This window comes from Stomoxys calcitrans, chromosome 4, assembly GCF_963082655.1.
Source record: "Stomoxys calcitrans chromosome 4, idStoCalc2.1, whole genome shotgun sequence".
Lineage (NCBI taxonomy): Eukaryota > Metazoa > Arthropoda > Insecta > Diptera > Muscidae > Stomoxys > Stomoxys calcitrans.
Window position 1 is genome coordinate 22,800,259 of NC_081555.1, and position 15,292 is coordinate 22,815,550.

Genomic DNA, 15,292 nt, shown 5'->3' on the forward strand with positions numbered 1-15,292 from the left:
TATGATTTAACCAGATTTCTCACAACTTTAAAAATTATTACACATGAAAAAACTAAATTTTGCTCAAATTTTTAGGTTATGTCATACGAAAATAACATACAGTTGCGAATCCGCCTTGGTCATGGCCTAACCTTCTTAATTTAACCATGTGTTAAACCTAGAAAACCACCGTTATTTAATTTAAGAGCTACGGCATGCATGCCAGTCAGAATATGCCTTACCGAACATGGTCATATAAAAGCCTTTGTTGAAAGTTGCAGTACCAATGAAGATAGCAGTGGGTCAAGATTAGCATCACCTTCTGTGCTGTATAGATCTATCTACCTCATCTATATATGACGTTACTAGTGAGGCATAACTAAAACGTATGAGGGCAGCAGTCAACTCTAACCGGTCTCGGCACGCAATAACTATGAGCACCCCACAGGATGGAACTTTGAACTCCGTTCTCCGATGAACAGAGAAACTCAGTGAAGGCTACCAGACTCGACCACAGGTTACGGATATTGGAATGCTCCATAGGCATACAGAGAAGTTGCAATTGCAGTAGCGGACAATCAGCGGTATCGAGTGGAGAGAAGTCAGGCGACACCGGCTCTTGCTTAAATATTGAGTACCTGTGAAATTCTATATCTATGTATCAGATACATTTTAAGTTGTTTAGCCGTTGTGAATTTAATTTTATACATCCGGTTAACAGAGTTGAATTTTTGCACAAACTGCTGCTCAAATTGTTATTATGTTACAACCCCAACTGAACACACACCTTCAGCAAATGTAAACAAGCAAGTTGAATACAGTTAAAATGGGCTCAGACCAACAAAGTAACAAAAAATGTGGCGAAATTTTGATAAATATTAAAAAGAATAATAAAACCAAGAGCTATACATTTAAATGCGAATTTTGTAATACAAGTTGTGGCCAACTAAAAAAATTTTCCCTGCATCTCGAGGAAAAACATTCTGTAGAAATATTAGATGAACCAATGCCTTTTTTGAAAGAAGCCAAAGTTGAGGAAGGCAACTTGTCCTTTTCCCCCGAAACGGAAGTCAAGATAGAATTAATGGAAGAAATTGAACATGATACTATCGAAAAGATTGATGAAAGTAAAACTTACACCGTTGAATATCTAGATCCATTGGCGGCTGAGGCAGAGTCCATAGCTTTGAAATACCAGCATGAAAGCGAAGAATATGAAGAAAGTGTAGATGATTCCACTTCTTCTGAGAGCGAGAATGATTATGAGGGAAATAAAGACAAGGTCACCATTAAGGTAAGAGTAAAATATCAACAAATTTAAACATAACATGTCTTTTAAAACTTTTTATAGGAAGGACATGCAACAACCAACTCTGAAGACACTGTAAGTAAAACATTACCAAAAAAGGTTTTAAAGTTATTTGATTGCTTTTTGGACCAAGGAAACACCTACATCTACAAACAAATTGCAATGCAATGTCAATGAAACAGAGTTAACAGTGTGCATATTAAAAGCTTTGGAGAAACAACCTGCTCTATGGGATGTCAAGAGCCGCTCACATAATAAAATTATACGACAAGCTCGATTCCAAGATATAGCCAATGAAATTAATGAAAACCTAAAAATTCAGATAAAATGGGAATTTGTTAGAAATCATGTTAAGGATTTACGCACTTCCTATTCATATGAATATGATAAACAAAAGAAGGGAGAAAATTATGAGATGCCTTGGTATTCGGAGCATATGGGATTTCTTAAAGAAAATATAGAAGCTTTAATAAAACATCGAGTAAGTAGAATAAAAAAAAATATCTTGTGAAATTCGTGGCGCAAAGAACTGAAAACAAAATAACCATTTTTAATATTTTGCAGTTCAAGAAGAAAAAGTATAAACGTTTGGTAAGTTTTCTATATTTTGCTCAGAGTTTTAATTCTGGGCATAATTTTTTTTATAAATTTTACTTTTTGAAAGGATATTGATAAAATTTTATTTCTTAAGAAAAACATTTTTTTTTCATTTTGTTTTATATAGACAAATTGGTCAAAATTTAATTTCTATAGAAAATTTTTCATAATTTTATTCCTAGACAAAATTTTATTCTATCGAAAATATTCCCAAATTTTATTTTTATATAAAATTTTGTCAAAATTTTATTTCTGTAGAAAATTTCAAAATTTATTTTTATAGAAATTTTTTTTAAATTTTATTTTTAGTGTATCAAAAATTGTATCAAAATTTTATTTTTTGTAGAAAATTTTGTCAAAATTTTATTTTGTATAGAAAATTTTTTTTTGGAAAATGTTTCAAAATTTTATATTTAAAGAAAATTTTGTCAATTTTTTTTTATAGAAATGTTTGTTAAATTTTATTTTTATAGAAAATTTAGTCAAATTTTTATTTCTTTAGAAAATTTTGTCAAAATTTCATTTGTCTGCGCTTTTTTTTATATTTATAGAATGATTAATTTTAGTAGAAAATTTTAATTTTTATAGAGAACTATGTCAAAATTGTATTTATATAAAAAAATTAGCCAAGTTTTTTTTTGAAAAAAAAAAATTTAATTTTTTTTTATAAAAAATTGTGTCAAATTTTTATGTTTTGAAGAAAAATTTTCCAAATTCTTATTTTTATAGAAATTGTTTAAAAATTCTATGTCTAAGAAAATTTTGACAATTTTTATAGAAATGTTTGTCAAATTTTATTTTTAAAATTTGGTGATGGTCAAGAATTTATTTCTTTAGATAATTTTGCAAAAATTTTATTTCTATACAAAATATAGTCAAAATTTTACTTAAATAGATAATTTTTCCCAAATTTTTTTATGTAGGAAATTTTGTAAAAAAATTGTTTGTCTGTTTGCGATTTATATTATTTTATTTTTATAGAATATTTTATTTTTATAGAAAATTTTATTTTTATGTTGTGTTAAACTTAATTTATATACAAAAATTAGTAAAGGTTTTTTGTTGAAAAAATTTTTTTAATTTTTTTCATAAAAATTGTGGCAAAATTTTATTTTTTGAAGAATTTTTTTTAAATCTTATTTTTATAAGACTTTTTGTCAAATTTTTAATTCTATAGAAAATTTTGACTTTTCTATAAAATTTTACTTCTGGAGGCGCTGCGGTGCATGTCCGCCTATAACGCTAAACGCCTGGGTTCGAATCCTAGTTTTCCCCTCCTAATGATGGCAACATTTGTAAGATACTATGCCGTATAAAACTTCTCTCCAGAGGTGTCGCACTACGGCACTGCATTCGGACTAGGTTATAAAAAGGTGGCCCCTTATCATTGAGCTTAAACATGAATCGAACTGCACTCATTGATATATGAGCAGTTTGCCCCTGTTCCTTAGTGGTTTGTTCATGGGCAAAATTTGCATTTGTCAAAATTTTACTTTTATAGCAAATGCTCATAATTTTATATTTTTGCTTTAAAAAATCTTATCAAAATTTTATTTATATAGAAATTTTAATAAAAATTTTATTTTTATGGAATATTTTATCAATATTTTTTTCTATAGAAAATTTTCAAAATTTTTTTCAACATTTTATTTCTATTGAGAATTACGTCAACATTTTATGTTATAGAAAATTTTGTCTTTATAGAAAAATTTGTCAAAATTTTATTTCTATAGAAAATTTTATCAAAATTTATTTTTTTAGAAAATTTTGTAAAATTTTATTTATATAGAAAATTTTGCAAAATTTTATTTCTATAGAAAATTTTGCAAAATTTTATTTCTATAGAAAATTTATCAAAATTTTATTTCTGTGGGAAATTTTGTAAAATTTTGTTTTGTTTCATTGTTTTTCAAGTCCAGCCTAATGACTAAGCGAATGCAACACAAAATGAAGAAATGAGTTTTGGAGAAAAGAAATTGCCAGTTCCTCAGACAAGGCAGGACACATATCACACAACTGGTGGATGCGTTTCGATAATTGTGTTTCTTTAGCTCATCGGAACCATCGTGAACTATGTCCGTCCGTCTGTTGTTCGTATTACTTATAGTTGAGATCATAAGCACAAATCCTATGTGAAATCTCATCTCTCCTTTGTGTGTTGCATTGACTTGGTCATTAAGCTCGATTTGAAAACAATGAAACAGAAATTGATTCGCATGAACGGTTGTTGAAAACCAAACAGATGAAAAACAATTGTTTTCTATAGAAAACTTTGCCAAATGTTATTTCTTTAGATTTTTTTTGTATAAAGAAGTAAAATTTTATGTTAAAATTTTAATCTAAAGAAAATTTTGTAAAATTTTTACAATTTTTTTTAATATTTTATTTCTATAAATTTTTTGTCCAAGTTTTTAATTCTAAAGAAATAAAAATTATTTTGCAGAAAACTTTGGATGACGCTCACATACCAATTTTTATTGAATGCTATAAAAATTGTGAAATTCTGTGGCAGGTGAATAACATCAATTTTGTTTTGAAAACCAAGAAAACCGAGACGCTTAAACAAATGATACAAGAGCTAAAGACCAAACACAATGTAGACATTAATCTGCAGGATATGCAAAGAAGTCTGGACTATATAAATCGCCTTTACTCCGAAGATAGAGGCAAACAATTACAGTGTGAAATTGAAAAAAAGGAATTTAAACCAAATTCGAAATACTATCACCAACTCTCCTTTCTTAGTGAAAGTCAGGGTCCCTTTTTATGTTGCCACTGCCAAGAAATTATAACAAAATTTGAAAAATATCATATTCATGTGTCGGAACACACAAAAGTTGTGCCATTCAAATGTGCCCTATGTGAAGTGAGATTCAAGAAGCTTTCCAAATACATTGTGCATGCCAAACGTCATTTGGGTTTGCATAAATATCACTGTGATATTTGCGGCAAGGGCTACCAGTTTCGATCCGAATTGGAATGGCATGTCAGACAGCATACGGGAGAGGAGCCATATTTGTGTGAAATTTGCGGTGCCAGCTTTCGTTCCCAAAATAGTTATGATAATCATATACGCAGACATGAGAAACGATTTCGTTATGAATGCCACATATGTAAACATGGCTTTAATCATCCCCATAAATTGAAATCCCATGTTAAGGCACATCTCAATATACGTGACATTTTGTGCAATGTCTGTGGCAAAGGTTTTACAGCCATGAATCATTTGAGACGACATCAACAAATACACTCGGGCATAAAGCGTTACAAATGCGATGTTTGTGAAAAAGCCTTTGCACAGGATGCCGGTTTGCGAGCTCATCGAAAACAACATGATGCAGTGGAAGGTCCAAAGAATGGTGGGAGGAAGCGAAGATACAATTATGATTAAAGTCTTGTGGTTTATACATTTTGTAAAAATTATTTAAAATATTAAATAAATTATTTATTGTATAACATGTGGCGATTTAATGTGGTTGTCATCATAGGTGATATGTTTGAGATAGGTTGTATAAGAAGCTCTGGAATTAAGTCAAGTAGTAAGTATTTTATCGATGTTAGGCAAGCCACTTGCCTGAAATGGACAAGCAGAGTTTCTTCATATCCGAACAAATGTACCAAACAAGTGCTTGACAGTATCCCGCTAATCCTTATCTAGCAAACACTTAAGGACGTAGCGAAGCACATAAGGCCAGCTAGTACTTTATAAAATTGTTTTTTATAATTTGAATTTGCAATTCAGTAGGGGATTTGTTGTCCAGTAATTGGTTGGTTGATTAGTAGATAATTGAAATAAATAAATTTTGGAAATTTTGAATAATTTTATTAAAGTTTTTTTTTTTATTTTCTAGACAAAAATACTGCATGTTATTGTTATTATAATTTATATTTATTTTGTTCCTTTTGTATGCTGCTAATACCAATTGGTGTGCCATGGTATTTCTTGTGCGCCCTCAGTCCAGCATCCTGGGCAAATCCCTTACCACAGATATTGCACACATAATTCTTACCTTCATGTATGCGCTTGTGATGATTTAAATACTTTCGACTTGTGAATCCCTTGCCACACACAGTGCAGATGATATCACGAACATTCAAATGTGCCTTCACATGATCATTCATGCGAGTTAGATGATTGAAACCTTTCTTGCAAATATGGCAAAAATATTTGAAACGTTCCTCATGCCTACGAATGTGATTGTCATAGCTTATGGCAGTACGGAAGCCCTCACCACAAACCGAACACAAATATGGCTGTGCCCCTGTGTGGGAACGCATGTGTAAATCGAGTTCAGCATTGAAGGGATAACCTTTGCCGCATACCTTGCAAAAAAACTTAAAGACACCCAAATGCCGCTTGGCATGTATGGTATAGTTGCCAATCTTCTTGAAACCCATGCCACATTCTTTGCACTTGAAGGGAGGGGAACCATCGTGAGAGGAACGATGTATTTGGAAATCATTATAGGTATCGATTATATCACTGCATGTGGAGCATGAGAAGGGACCCTGATGTAATTCCAGAAAATCACATTTGCCGTAATACGAGCAGGAAGCCTGGAATTCTTGTTTAGTTTTTTCGCATTCCAACTTTTTTTGTTTGTCTTTTGCAAATGATTTATGTATGTGGTTTAGGTGTTTCTCCAGTACGAATATATCTACAGTGAGATTCATTTTTGTTTTGATTTCATCTGCCATAGTTTGCAAAGTTTCATGGCGTTTATCCTTTACGGTAAATGCCAAGTGATTGGCATCCCACAAACTATTGTAATTTTTGTAAATATCTATCAGATCGTTGATTAGTTTATCACTTAGAGGTTTCTGTAAAGAGAAACAAGAACAAAAATAGAATAAAAAAGCAAAGTAAATAGTAGAAACAGTGATAACATGAATCTTTTGAAAATTAGGCAAGAGAGATTATGATCACACACACTGAAGCTGAAGAACTTTTAGATTCTATGCACTTACCACTTTTTGATGATACCTTCTCTGTAAAATAAAAAAAAAGAAAATATTATTTATACCTTTCTATGTTTTTTTTTTAAACTCACCCTTTTAATTTTAATCTTACTTTCAATAGATGGCTTTAGAAATTCCATATTTTCATAATACCACAGATCGGGTTTTTCATTTTTGCCTTTTTCCTCATTACTGATTTGCTTCTCCATAGCTCTCTCATACTCTTTGCATAAAAGCATAATTTTCTTTTTTACCATTTCCAATGTCAAATCTTGTTTGAGTAGCACATTTAAATTGTCGGCAATATTTTGAAATAAGTCATCTCTCTGTTTTTGGCCACTACATTTTTCTGGATTTGTGGCATCCCATAGACGGGGCTTACTCTTAAAGGCATCTATTAGAGCAGTGAGTAGCTCTTTTGAATCTTGAGATTTTGAGTTTTTGGTCTTAACTCTTTTCGTACAGCGTTCCTCGTCACCACTATCGTTTGGCTTGTATTCCGAATCACAGGCAGAAGAATTTTCGTCGGCGCTTAAATCGGAGCATTCGTTAACCTAAAATAAAATGTTGATAACTGATAATAAGGGATTTTTTAAAATTCCATTACTTACATTATCATTATCCTCGGAATCTGTTTGCATATCAATATCTTCTTTAGGTTTATCACTTTCATGGGATATTTGGGGTTCATCTTTTGCATCCGAAGTATCAGCAAAATGTTTCATTTGTGTATTTTCCGTTGATGGCAACGCTATTTCTTCAACAATATCATCTGAGGTTTCCAAGGGATCTTGAAATGGAGGACTATGGCCTTTCTAAAAATTGAAAAGGTAATAGTTTTATAGAACACACCCAAAAGAGAACTTAATGTAAAATAATGCTCTCTCAGCGTTACAAGCTGAGGCTAAATATGTGAGCGTAACGCATGGGATAGCTTAAATTGAAGTACTATCAAAATCCTTTCCATACCTACCTTTTTGGCATTTCTTGCACCAGATCCTTGATGTTGCTCCTCATCTTCTTGCTCCATCTTAATGGTATCAACCATACAATCCTCCACCTTAATCTCGGGCAAAAAAAGACTGTCATCAACTGAAGGATTTGTTTCATCTTTTCGCGTATCCTCTTTATATTCTGCTTGGATCAGTTGAGTTTCGTGTTCTTGTTCCAAGTGCAAAGTGAACTTTTTCATTTGAATGTAAATAGTGTCACAAAACCAGCAATTAAATGAATACACATTCTTGGCGTTCTTTTTCATAGTGATAATTATTTCTCCACATTTTTTATTGATATTATTGTTAACATTATCAACGGATGGAGGCATTTTGTATGAAAAAATGTAAATTTTTATTTCTGTAATTTCCGCAGCCTAGCCTTATATTTTGTTTTTAGTTTGAAGTGTATGTTCAGTGAAGGTAAATCCTGTGAGGGCATGTTTAGTTGGTGCTTCAATTTCAGATGAAACATAATGTTGATGGATATATGAAATTAGGAGATATGGGTTTGTTTGTATAAATTTGGAATAATGTAGGTTTTAACTTATTTTACAAAAAACAAACAGTATTTTTTTTATTGGTTGAACATAGGTAATTTGTATACATCAAGTCGGTAACCCTGATTTACACTGAATGCACGTCAAGAAGAAGAAGCATTGCAAAATGTAAACAAAACAACTGAACATATACCTTACTATGCAATCTTCAATTAATAAATAAAACCCTTCCATGGATATCTTTGGATTTTCCAAACTATTTTATATATAAAAATGAATAAATACAAGGACTACATTAAATGTGGAGAGATTTACAAGTCACCCTCCATTAATCCCAAGGAAGAAGAATATGTTTTCAAGTGTTTGTGTTACAACGAAGAACATTATATTAATCTTGAAAAGTTTATACTACCACTATGCAGCAATATTATTAACAATGATAAGCTGCTGTACAGAGATACATCACACTGCATCCTTGCAGCATCAGATAGCCAAAATGAAAAACCTAGTGAAGATGTTGAAATCAAATATGAAGATATTGCGAAAGTGGATGTGGTAAGTTAATGTAGGCGTATACCAAATATGCCTCTATAGGAACTGTAGACTGAATATGTCAGTCTAACTAGAAAATAAAGAACCTATTCAATGCCGAATGGTGGTGGCAATACTTTGGCACTTATCTCTTCCTTTATAAACTTAGAAAACTTTATCCTATCAAAGGATAAAGACATACCTGACATGTGACCGCGTTCCGCCTTGCTTTAAATGCTTCAAAATAGTAACTTTTCGGCGTTTCCTGATAAGCCCACTGATTTAGGCTGTAGGACTAGAAGCTTAAACAGGAGATGCTAGTTCTCAAGTTAGGCAAACCGAGTCATACCCTGCCCAGAGACTACAGGCCAATCGGTCTCTCATCCTTCGTCTTTAAGACCCTGGGGAACGTCTAGATTCTTCATTGGTATGCAGATATCAGCATGCTAACACTATTGTACGTTCAATGCTCTACATAATGTGGTTGGCTGCATCAAAAGGAATATGGGGGTGAGCCACTTCACTTTGTCGATCTTCTTGGAAGCAGAAGTTGCTTTTTTATAACGTGAAGTTGAGTACATGCGTGGTGTTTTAATAGACAATAGAATTCCCTCTTAGTGAATTGGGTTGATATGATTTTGAAAGGCTGTATAATCAACGCTCTGGAGAAGGGCTCGATTAAGAAATTTGTGCCTAGATGGACTCCACAAGGGAGGGTTTATTGCCTCCTTTTGTACTTTTTGTTATCAATGAGATTCTCAAATACTTTGAGGAGGAAAAGGCAAAGAACGTTTCCTTTGTGAATGATGTTGTCTTTCCCCGCACTACATAACTATGACCACTACATAGGCTGGAACTTTAAGCTCCAATCTGTGTGGTGTTCTTCGTTATCACGAGAAACTTAGCTGGAAGCTACCGAGCGCGTCCACGGGTTGCGGAAAGTGGAATGCTCCATACGGAGTAGCTCCAACTACAGATCCGGACAATAGGTGGTATAGAGTGGAAAATGTCAGTGAAAGGCTGGTCAACATCGGCTTTTGCTTAAATACTGAGTGCCTATGATGTTCGATATGACAAGGCGGGTCATTGGCGCCTTTAAATATCCAATGACCATCATATTCACGCGGCGATCGGTCGTATAGACCGAAAAGAGCATGCTCGTCTATAAGAGCTTGACGAGGATCGCCAACTCCACATGAAAATTTGGCTACAACAACAACAACCACTGGTCCATTGTGTTCTTCCTATAAAGAATTGAAATGAGAAAGAACAGAGAAAGAGAGGGAGAGAGACGAGATCCGTTGGGAAAAAGATAAAGTCAAACAAAATGCCGTCTTAGAGACCGAAAAAAAACTCACCGACTAGAGGGCCGCCCCGTCATCCAAGCCGGGCACTTACAGAAGTCGAAAATGACTGTGAAGTGCTCAGTGACTCCTTCTCAACCCTAGAGACTCTACAGAAATCTCCATCGTCCCGAGCCCATCGGTCAGGACTCCCACCAACAATCCAAGGTCACATTTCCCCAACTCAAGGACAATGTTCATCCTCGCTCCCGAGAACCTTGGCCACAGGGCCTTGCCAACCATACAGCTTACAACGTCAGCCCAGATCGAGTCTGCGCAATCGCCATAATAGGAATCCACAATGCCAAACAGCCAACACAGAGGGGCGTTCACCATCGGTGTCGTAGTCCCAGAGTACATCTGCAACGCAAATCCGTCCAGCTATTTAGCTGTTTCGTTCCACGCTACTCCTCGATAGCCCAGAATCTAGTATAATCTTACAGCAGCGTCCAAATTTACGAGACGTATCTTGCATCTACTGATAAGACTCGGCCTCAAGTGACCCGCCAGCAGGGCCTCCAGCGCCCTATAAATCGTGAAAGTCTGAGAGGGCCGCCGCTACTGATTCAGGATCACATCCAAGGCTCTGAGGATTGCAAAAACTTCAGCCTGAAAAACTTTGCACCCGTCCAGAATCCTAAAACGCTGCCACGGTGCCACCTATTAAGCTTGGACCCATCCGTATAGCTGAGGGACGCTTCCAGCCCAAAGTTCCCTCCCCGAGAAGACAACCTCCTGGTCACCATCGAAGTAAGATTCCTCCAGCTCAAAGTCCAACGCGTCGCCAATTCCACGTAGTCATCCCTGCAGTTTTTAACGCCGCGAAATCCCGTACAAGTGTAATAGTTTCAGATCAAGTATCGCATTCTGTGCTGCTTGCGGAGTACTCCTCCTTGCGCCCGATATAAGCACCGCCGCAATACCCTGTCTTTCTCGATCATGCCGATAAGACCCACGTTCTTGGGAGGCCGGAGCCACACCAGGCACTTATAGGTGAGAATTGGCCGAAACACAGCATGGTACATCCAGTGGACCGTATTTGGCCTAACTTCCCAAATCTTACCTATTGAGTTACGTCACCAGTAAAGCGCATTTAATCCCCGTTTAACTCTCTCCTCAACTTTTCTTTTCCAGTTCAATTTCGGGTCAAGAATAACGCCCAGGAATTAAGCCACCCGTGAGAGCGGCAAATCCACTCCACCAAGGAATGGTCCCCTAAAATCTCCTTCTCGCGAACAACACCAGCTCTGTTTTGTTGGAGTTTAAGCCATGCAGAAAGAAAGCGTCCGCCACTAAAAATGACGAAGTCATTTGCATAGGTAGGCACTTTCACTCTTTCTTCCTCGAAGGACCTTTCACTCTTTACTCCTCGAAGGACCTGAGAATCCCATTGATAACCAAGAGTCACTAGAGGTTCTAGATACCGGCTCATTAAAGGGGTGGTGTGAAACAAACTGGTCAGGTATGGATCGCTGTTAAGCGGTCATCTTGCTGCGGAATCAGGCTTGAATTGGCTGACTGAACAATGCTCTGACCAGTGAGAGTTTCTCCCGGGTCCGCCTGATTTCCTACTTTTTAGTTTGTATGTTTTACTGTCCTCATTTTCTCCTCTACCTTCTTTTAGGATGAACGCAATGGACTTAAGGCTATCGCGTGCTCTCCAACGTAAGAAAAATGGGGTGGCAACCTTTGACCAACTTTTTTTTTGGTGAACTCGGTTCGCAGGGTACGCAAATGATCCACATTTTACTCTTATTAGAGTAAAATCAGATAGAGGCAGATAGAACGATTGATAATGGCAACTCTAATTCCTTGATTAGAATATAACTTTATGTATGAAGACTTTTTCATGGTCCTTACAAATTTCCACCAGCATTGATTGCTCATCGTTTTGTTACCATGTTGTCGCTTGGATTCGATCACAGTCTTTCAGTGTCTTAGGCGGACGTGGTAACCTACGCTCTTTTTTGGGCATTTGTTTATGTCTCTAGCCTTCGCCCTCTAGAACATGAGAACATGCATATGTGGCGAAAATTTGCTCAGTCAGTTTTTGGCAGAACAATTCACCATATAGTCTTGGTTTTCCTATAGGAAGCCTTGGTTATGGTCAAAGTAGGGCGTGAATCATTAATTAGACCTCTTTTAAAAAACCAAGAAATCAAAATTGCAAAATTTTTTCTTTTAATATTTGTTACAGGATCCTTTGAATATTTTAAAAATTGGCTCTTTGGAGGACAGCAAACAATTAACTGAGATCAAGGAGGAATTCCCATTGGAAGAACCTGAGTGTTTAATTGATACCAAAGCAGAGGAATCACTAAATGAAGGTCATTTATCTAACGACTCGGAAAATGAGGAATATGGCAATGAATTGGACTCTGACAATGATGTAAGATATTCAACCCTCCTTCTCCTTAATAATTAACATTTGTATAACTATTACCATTTCAGTCTCTAGCTTCGGATGATAGCAATTCTCCTTTATTTGTTCATAATTTTATCAAATCTAAACGTAATGTGATGGCTTTGATTGAGGCATATAAAAATCAACCCCAATTATGGAATCAAAAATATCCCCAGTTCGCTTTGAAAAAGAAACATGACAAATACCTGGAAGAGATACGCGAAGAATTAAAGAAACAAATGAATCTATCATTGACATGTTCTTTAATATCAGCAGTTATAACATATTTGTGTCGTAAATATCGACAAGATTTGAAAAGATTAAGATTAACGGAATTGCATGAAGAAAGACCAGATGATAAGAATCCACCTTCCTGGTTCTTCATGCACTTGGAATTCTTAAAACCAATTGTTGAAAAAACTTTAGTCAAGACTTTGAATTCTTCGCGAAGGCCCAACTTGGAGCAAGAACAAATTATACAAATGCTGGACATCTATAGGAGATTACCCTATCTTTGGAATACCAATCTTATTGAAAATGTTTGTAAAAATAAACGTCTTGAGGCTTTGGCTCAAATGCGCAACATGGTTGAAACTGAAATGCAGCTGAAACTTAGTGAAAATTTACTCAAAAACAATATACTCTTCTTTCACAATCATTTCACAAAACTGAAGCGTTTATTGATAATAGAAGGTAAAACTCCCAAAAATGATATCTACTACAAAAGTATGGAATTTCTACACGATCATGTGGGACCTTTCAAGTGCCATGAATGTTCCCAAGTATTTAAAAGTCCTTTAGCGTTTAAAGTTCATAGATCCCAACATGATGGATTGGCAGCCATAAGGTGCTCATTGTGCAATAAGGCCTACAATACTTCCGGTCCCTATATATCACATGCCAGAAGACATTGTGAAGATCTAAACGAGGAGTGCAAACAGTGCGGCAAAAAGTTTCTAATGGTCAGCGATTTGAAAATACACATGCGTTCTCATACCGGAGCCCAGCCCTATTGTTGTGAAATTTGTGGTGTTTCCTTTCGTCACAGTACCTCGCTGAATGTGCATCGAAGGCGTCATGAAAAACAATATTTACACAAATGTCCCATATGCTCCAAGGGTTTCTACAAGAAGGATAGAATGAATGATCACATAAGATCCCATAACAATATACGTGACTTTGCTTGCAAAATATGTGGCAAAGCTTTCAAGACTAGAAAAACCCTAAAACAACATGAGGTCATACACAATGATTCGCGGAATCATGTTTGTTCCTTGTGCGGTAAAGCATTTAAACTCAAAGTTGGCCTACTACAACATATGCGAACGCATGGGGGACATTTATGAAGCAATTATAATACCTTGAAGTATTATTGTAAAGGTCTAAGATTTGAAATAAAACAAAATTATGTGTGCATATATTATTTTAAATCATAGAATGTATGTACATGCATAAAATAAATTGTATACATGTTATTTTTTGGTTCGTTGTTTATTTGAATAAATTGTAAAAAGTTATTAAATTGTTTATATTTTTAGTAGTTCCTTGCCAAAGGGGTACTTCTCTCCTATCAAAAAGTTCTGCCCGATTAAAGTTTTGCTCAATAATGCTTTTCATGGCCGAGTTCGAATGGCGTGTTGGATAACTATTCGAACTCTGGCATTCAGTATCAAAGGCGGAACACAACTTTTTTGTTTATTTGTGTAACTCCTAGACATCTGCATTTATATTTTGATCAACTTCGCACTCTACTTACAAATGCATTTTTTAGGTTTCATGGGTCTACTTGTCTCCTCGCGAGGTGGGGCAGCTCTCCACATACTTGCTTTCTGCCCACTCTGCTCCCTAGTATATGCCTGTTTGGTGGGGTTTTGGGACTGAGGCGTCCACCCGGACTTATTACCCAAATTCATACATCTAAATCGTTTAATATACCGATGACCGCTCGGTAGTTTTTAGGGATGGACCCAATTTTTTTGCTTCAATTGTTGATGATTCGTATTTTACATACTAATACATTTCATTAGAGCTCCATATTGTGTTGATCGGTCTGTATTGGCTGCTAAGAGGGAATATTGGGTGAGACGTTTCTCCAAGTTAGATTAGGTTGAAAAGAGGGTGCGGATATTGATTCGCCCCATTCCACTAGAACATACAACTAAGCCAGTAATCGGCTAAAAAGTAAACTCGAAAAACTTTTAGAGTCAGGAATTTCGCGCTACTAATAAAAACTTTATTTGTTGCATTCCACGCCCTAAGTCGGTGCAAGTGTGGTATCCCCATCCCACATCTAATTACTGGTGCCTGTTAGCCGCGAAAGCCAGGCAATGGCATAAGATATGCTGTAACGTCTCATCATTTTCCCCACACGCCCTACACATTTTATCAATTGTCGCACCAATTCTGCGTAAGTGCACTTGCAGATCTAAGTGTCCCGTAATGATGCCGAAAGCGATACTGATCTTCTTCTTACCTTCTTTTAGTATTAGTGTTCTCAAGATCCGAATCTCCCCACAATATTTTCGTTATCCTACCAACCGTTACAGTGTTCAGTCCCCATGCCTTTAACTTGCTCTGCGTCTTATTTAATTATTTTTTTTAGGGAAAATTTTGTCAAAATTCTATTTCTATAGAAAATTTTGTCAAAATTTTATTTTTATAGCAAATTTTTCAAAATT

General features: G+C 35.3%; 2 protein-coding genes across 2 annotated transcripts; one reads left to right on the forward strand and one right to left on the reverse strand.

The window, feature by feature from the left end:
- Positions 1–186: 186 nt before the first annotated feature.
- On the forward strand, positions 187–14,098 carry LOC106084567 (uncharacterized). The gene is made up of 8 exons (XM_013248336.2): positions 187–1,273; positions 1,331–1,363; positions 1,422–1,769; positions 1,853–1,879; positions 4,329–5,273; positions 8,559–8,891; positions 12,408–12,599; positions 12,662–14,098. The coding sequence occupies exons 1-8, from the start codon at positions 806–808 to the stop codon at positions 13,958–13,960; spliced, it is 3,645 nt and encodes a 1,214-aa protein (XP_013103790.1). The 5' UTR covers positions 187–805; the 3' UTR covers positions 13,961–14,098.
- On the reverse strand, positions 5,687–8,237 carry LOC106085667 (gastrula zinc finger protein XlCGF48.2). Its single transcript, XM_013250002.2, has 5 exons — positions 7,818–8,237; positions 7,456–7,659; positions 6,937–7,398; positions 6,854–6,874; positions 5,687–6,706 (listed from the first exon to the last, which is right to left on the reverse strand). Exons 1-5 carry the CDS (start codon positions 8,166–8,168, stop codon positions 5,762–5,764), a joined length of 1,983 nt encoding a protein of 660 aa, XP_013105456.2. The 5' UTR covers positions 8,169–8,237; the 3' UTR covers positions 5,687–5,761.
- Positions 14,099–15,292: the final 1,194 nt, after the last annotated feature.

What these genes read in the sequence shown, in the direction of transcription:
- LOC106084567 (XM_013248336.2), top strand. Translation starts at nt 806, where the DNA reads ATGGGCTCAGACCAACAAAGTAACAAAAAATGTGGCGAAATTTTGATA. An exon ending in CAACCAACTCTGAAGACACT is followed by an intron (nt 1,364 to 1,421) that starts GTAAGTAAAACA and finishes TTTTGGACCAAG; the next exon opens with GAAACACCTACATCTACAAA. An exon ending in AAGCTTTAATAAAACATCGA is followed by an intron (nt 1,770 to 1,852) that starts GTAAGTAGAATA and finishes AATATTTTGCAG; the next exon opens with TTCAAGAAGAAAAAGTATAA.
- LOC106085667 (XM_013250002.2), bottom strand. Translation starts at nt 8,168, where the DNA reads ATGCCTCCATCCGTTGATAATGTTAACAATAATATCAATAAAAAATGT. An exon ending in GTGCAAGAAATGCCAAAAAG is followed by an intron (nt 7,660 to 7,817) that starts GTAGGTATGGAA and finishes TTCAATTTTTAG; the next exon opens with AAAGGCCATAGTCCTCCATT. An exon ending in GTAAGATTAAAATTAAAAGG is followed by an intron (nt 6,875 to 6,936) that starts GTGAGTTTAAAA and finishes TTTATTTTACAG; the next exon opens with AGAAGGTATCATCAAAAAGT.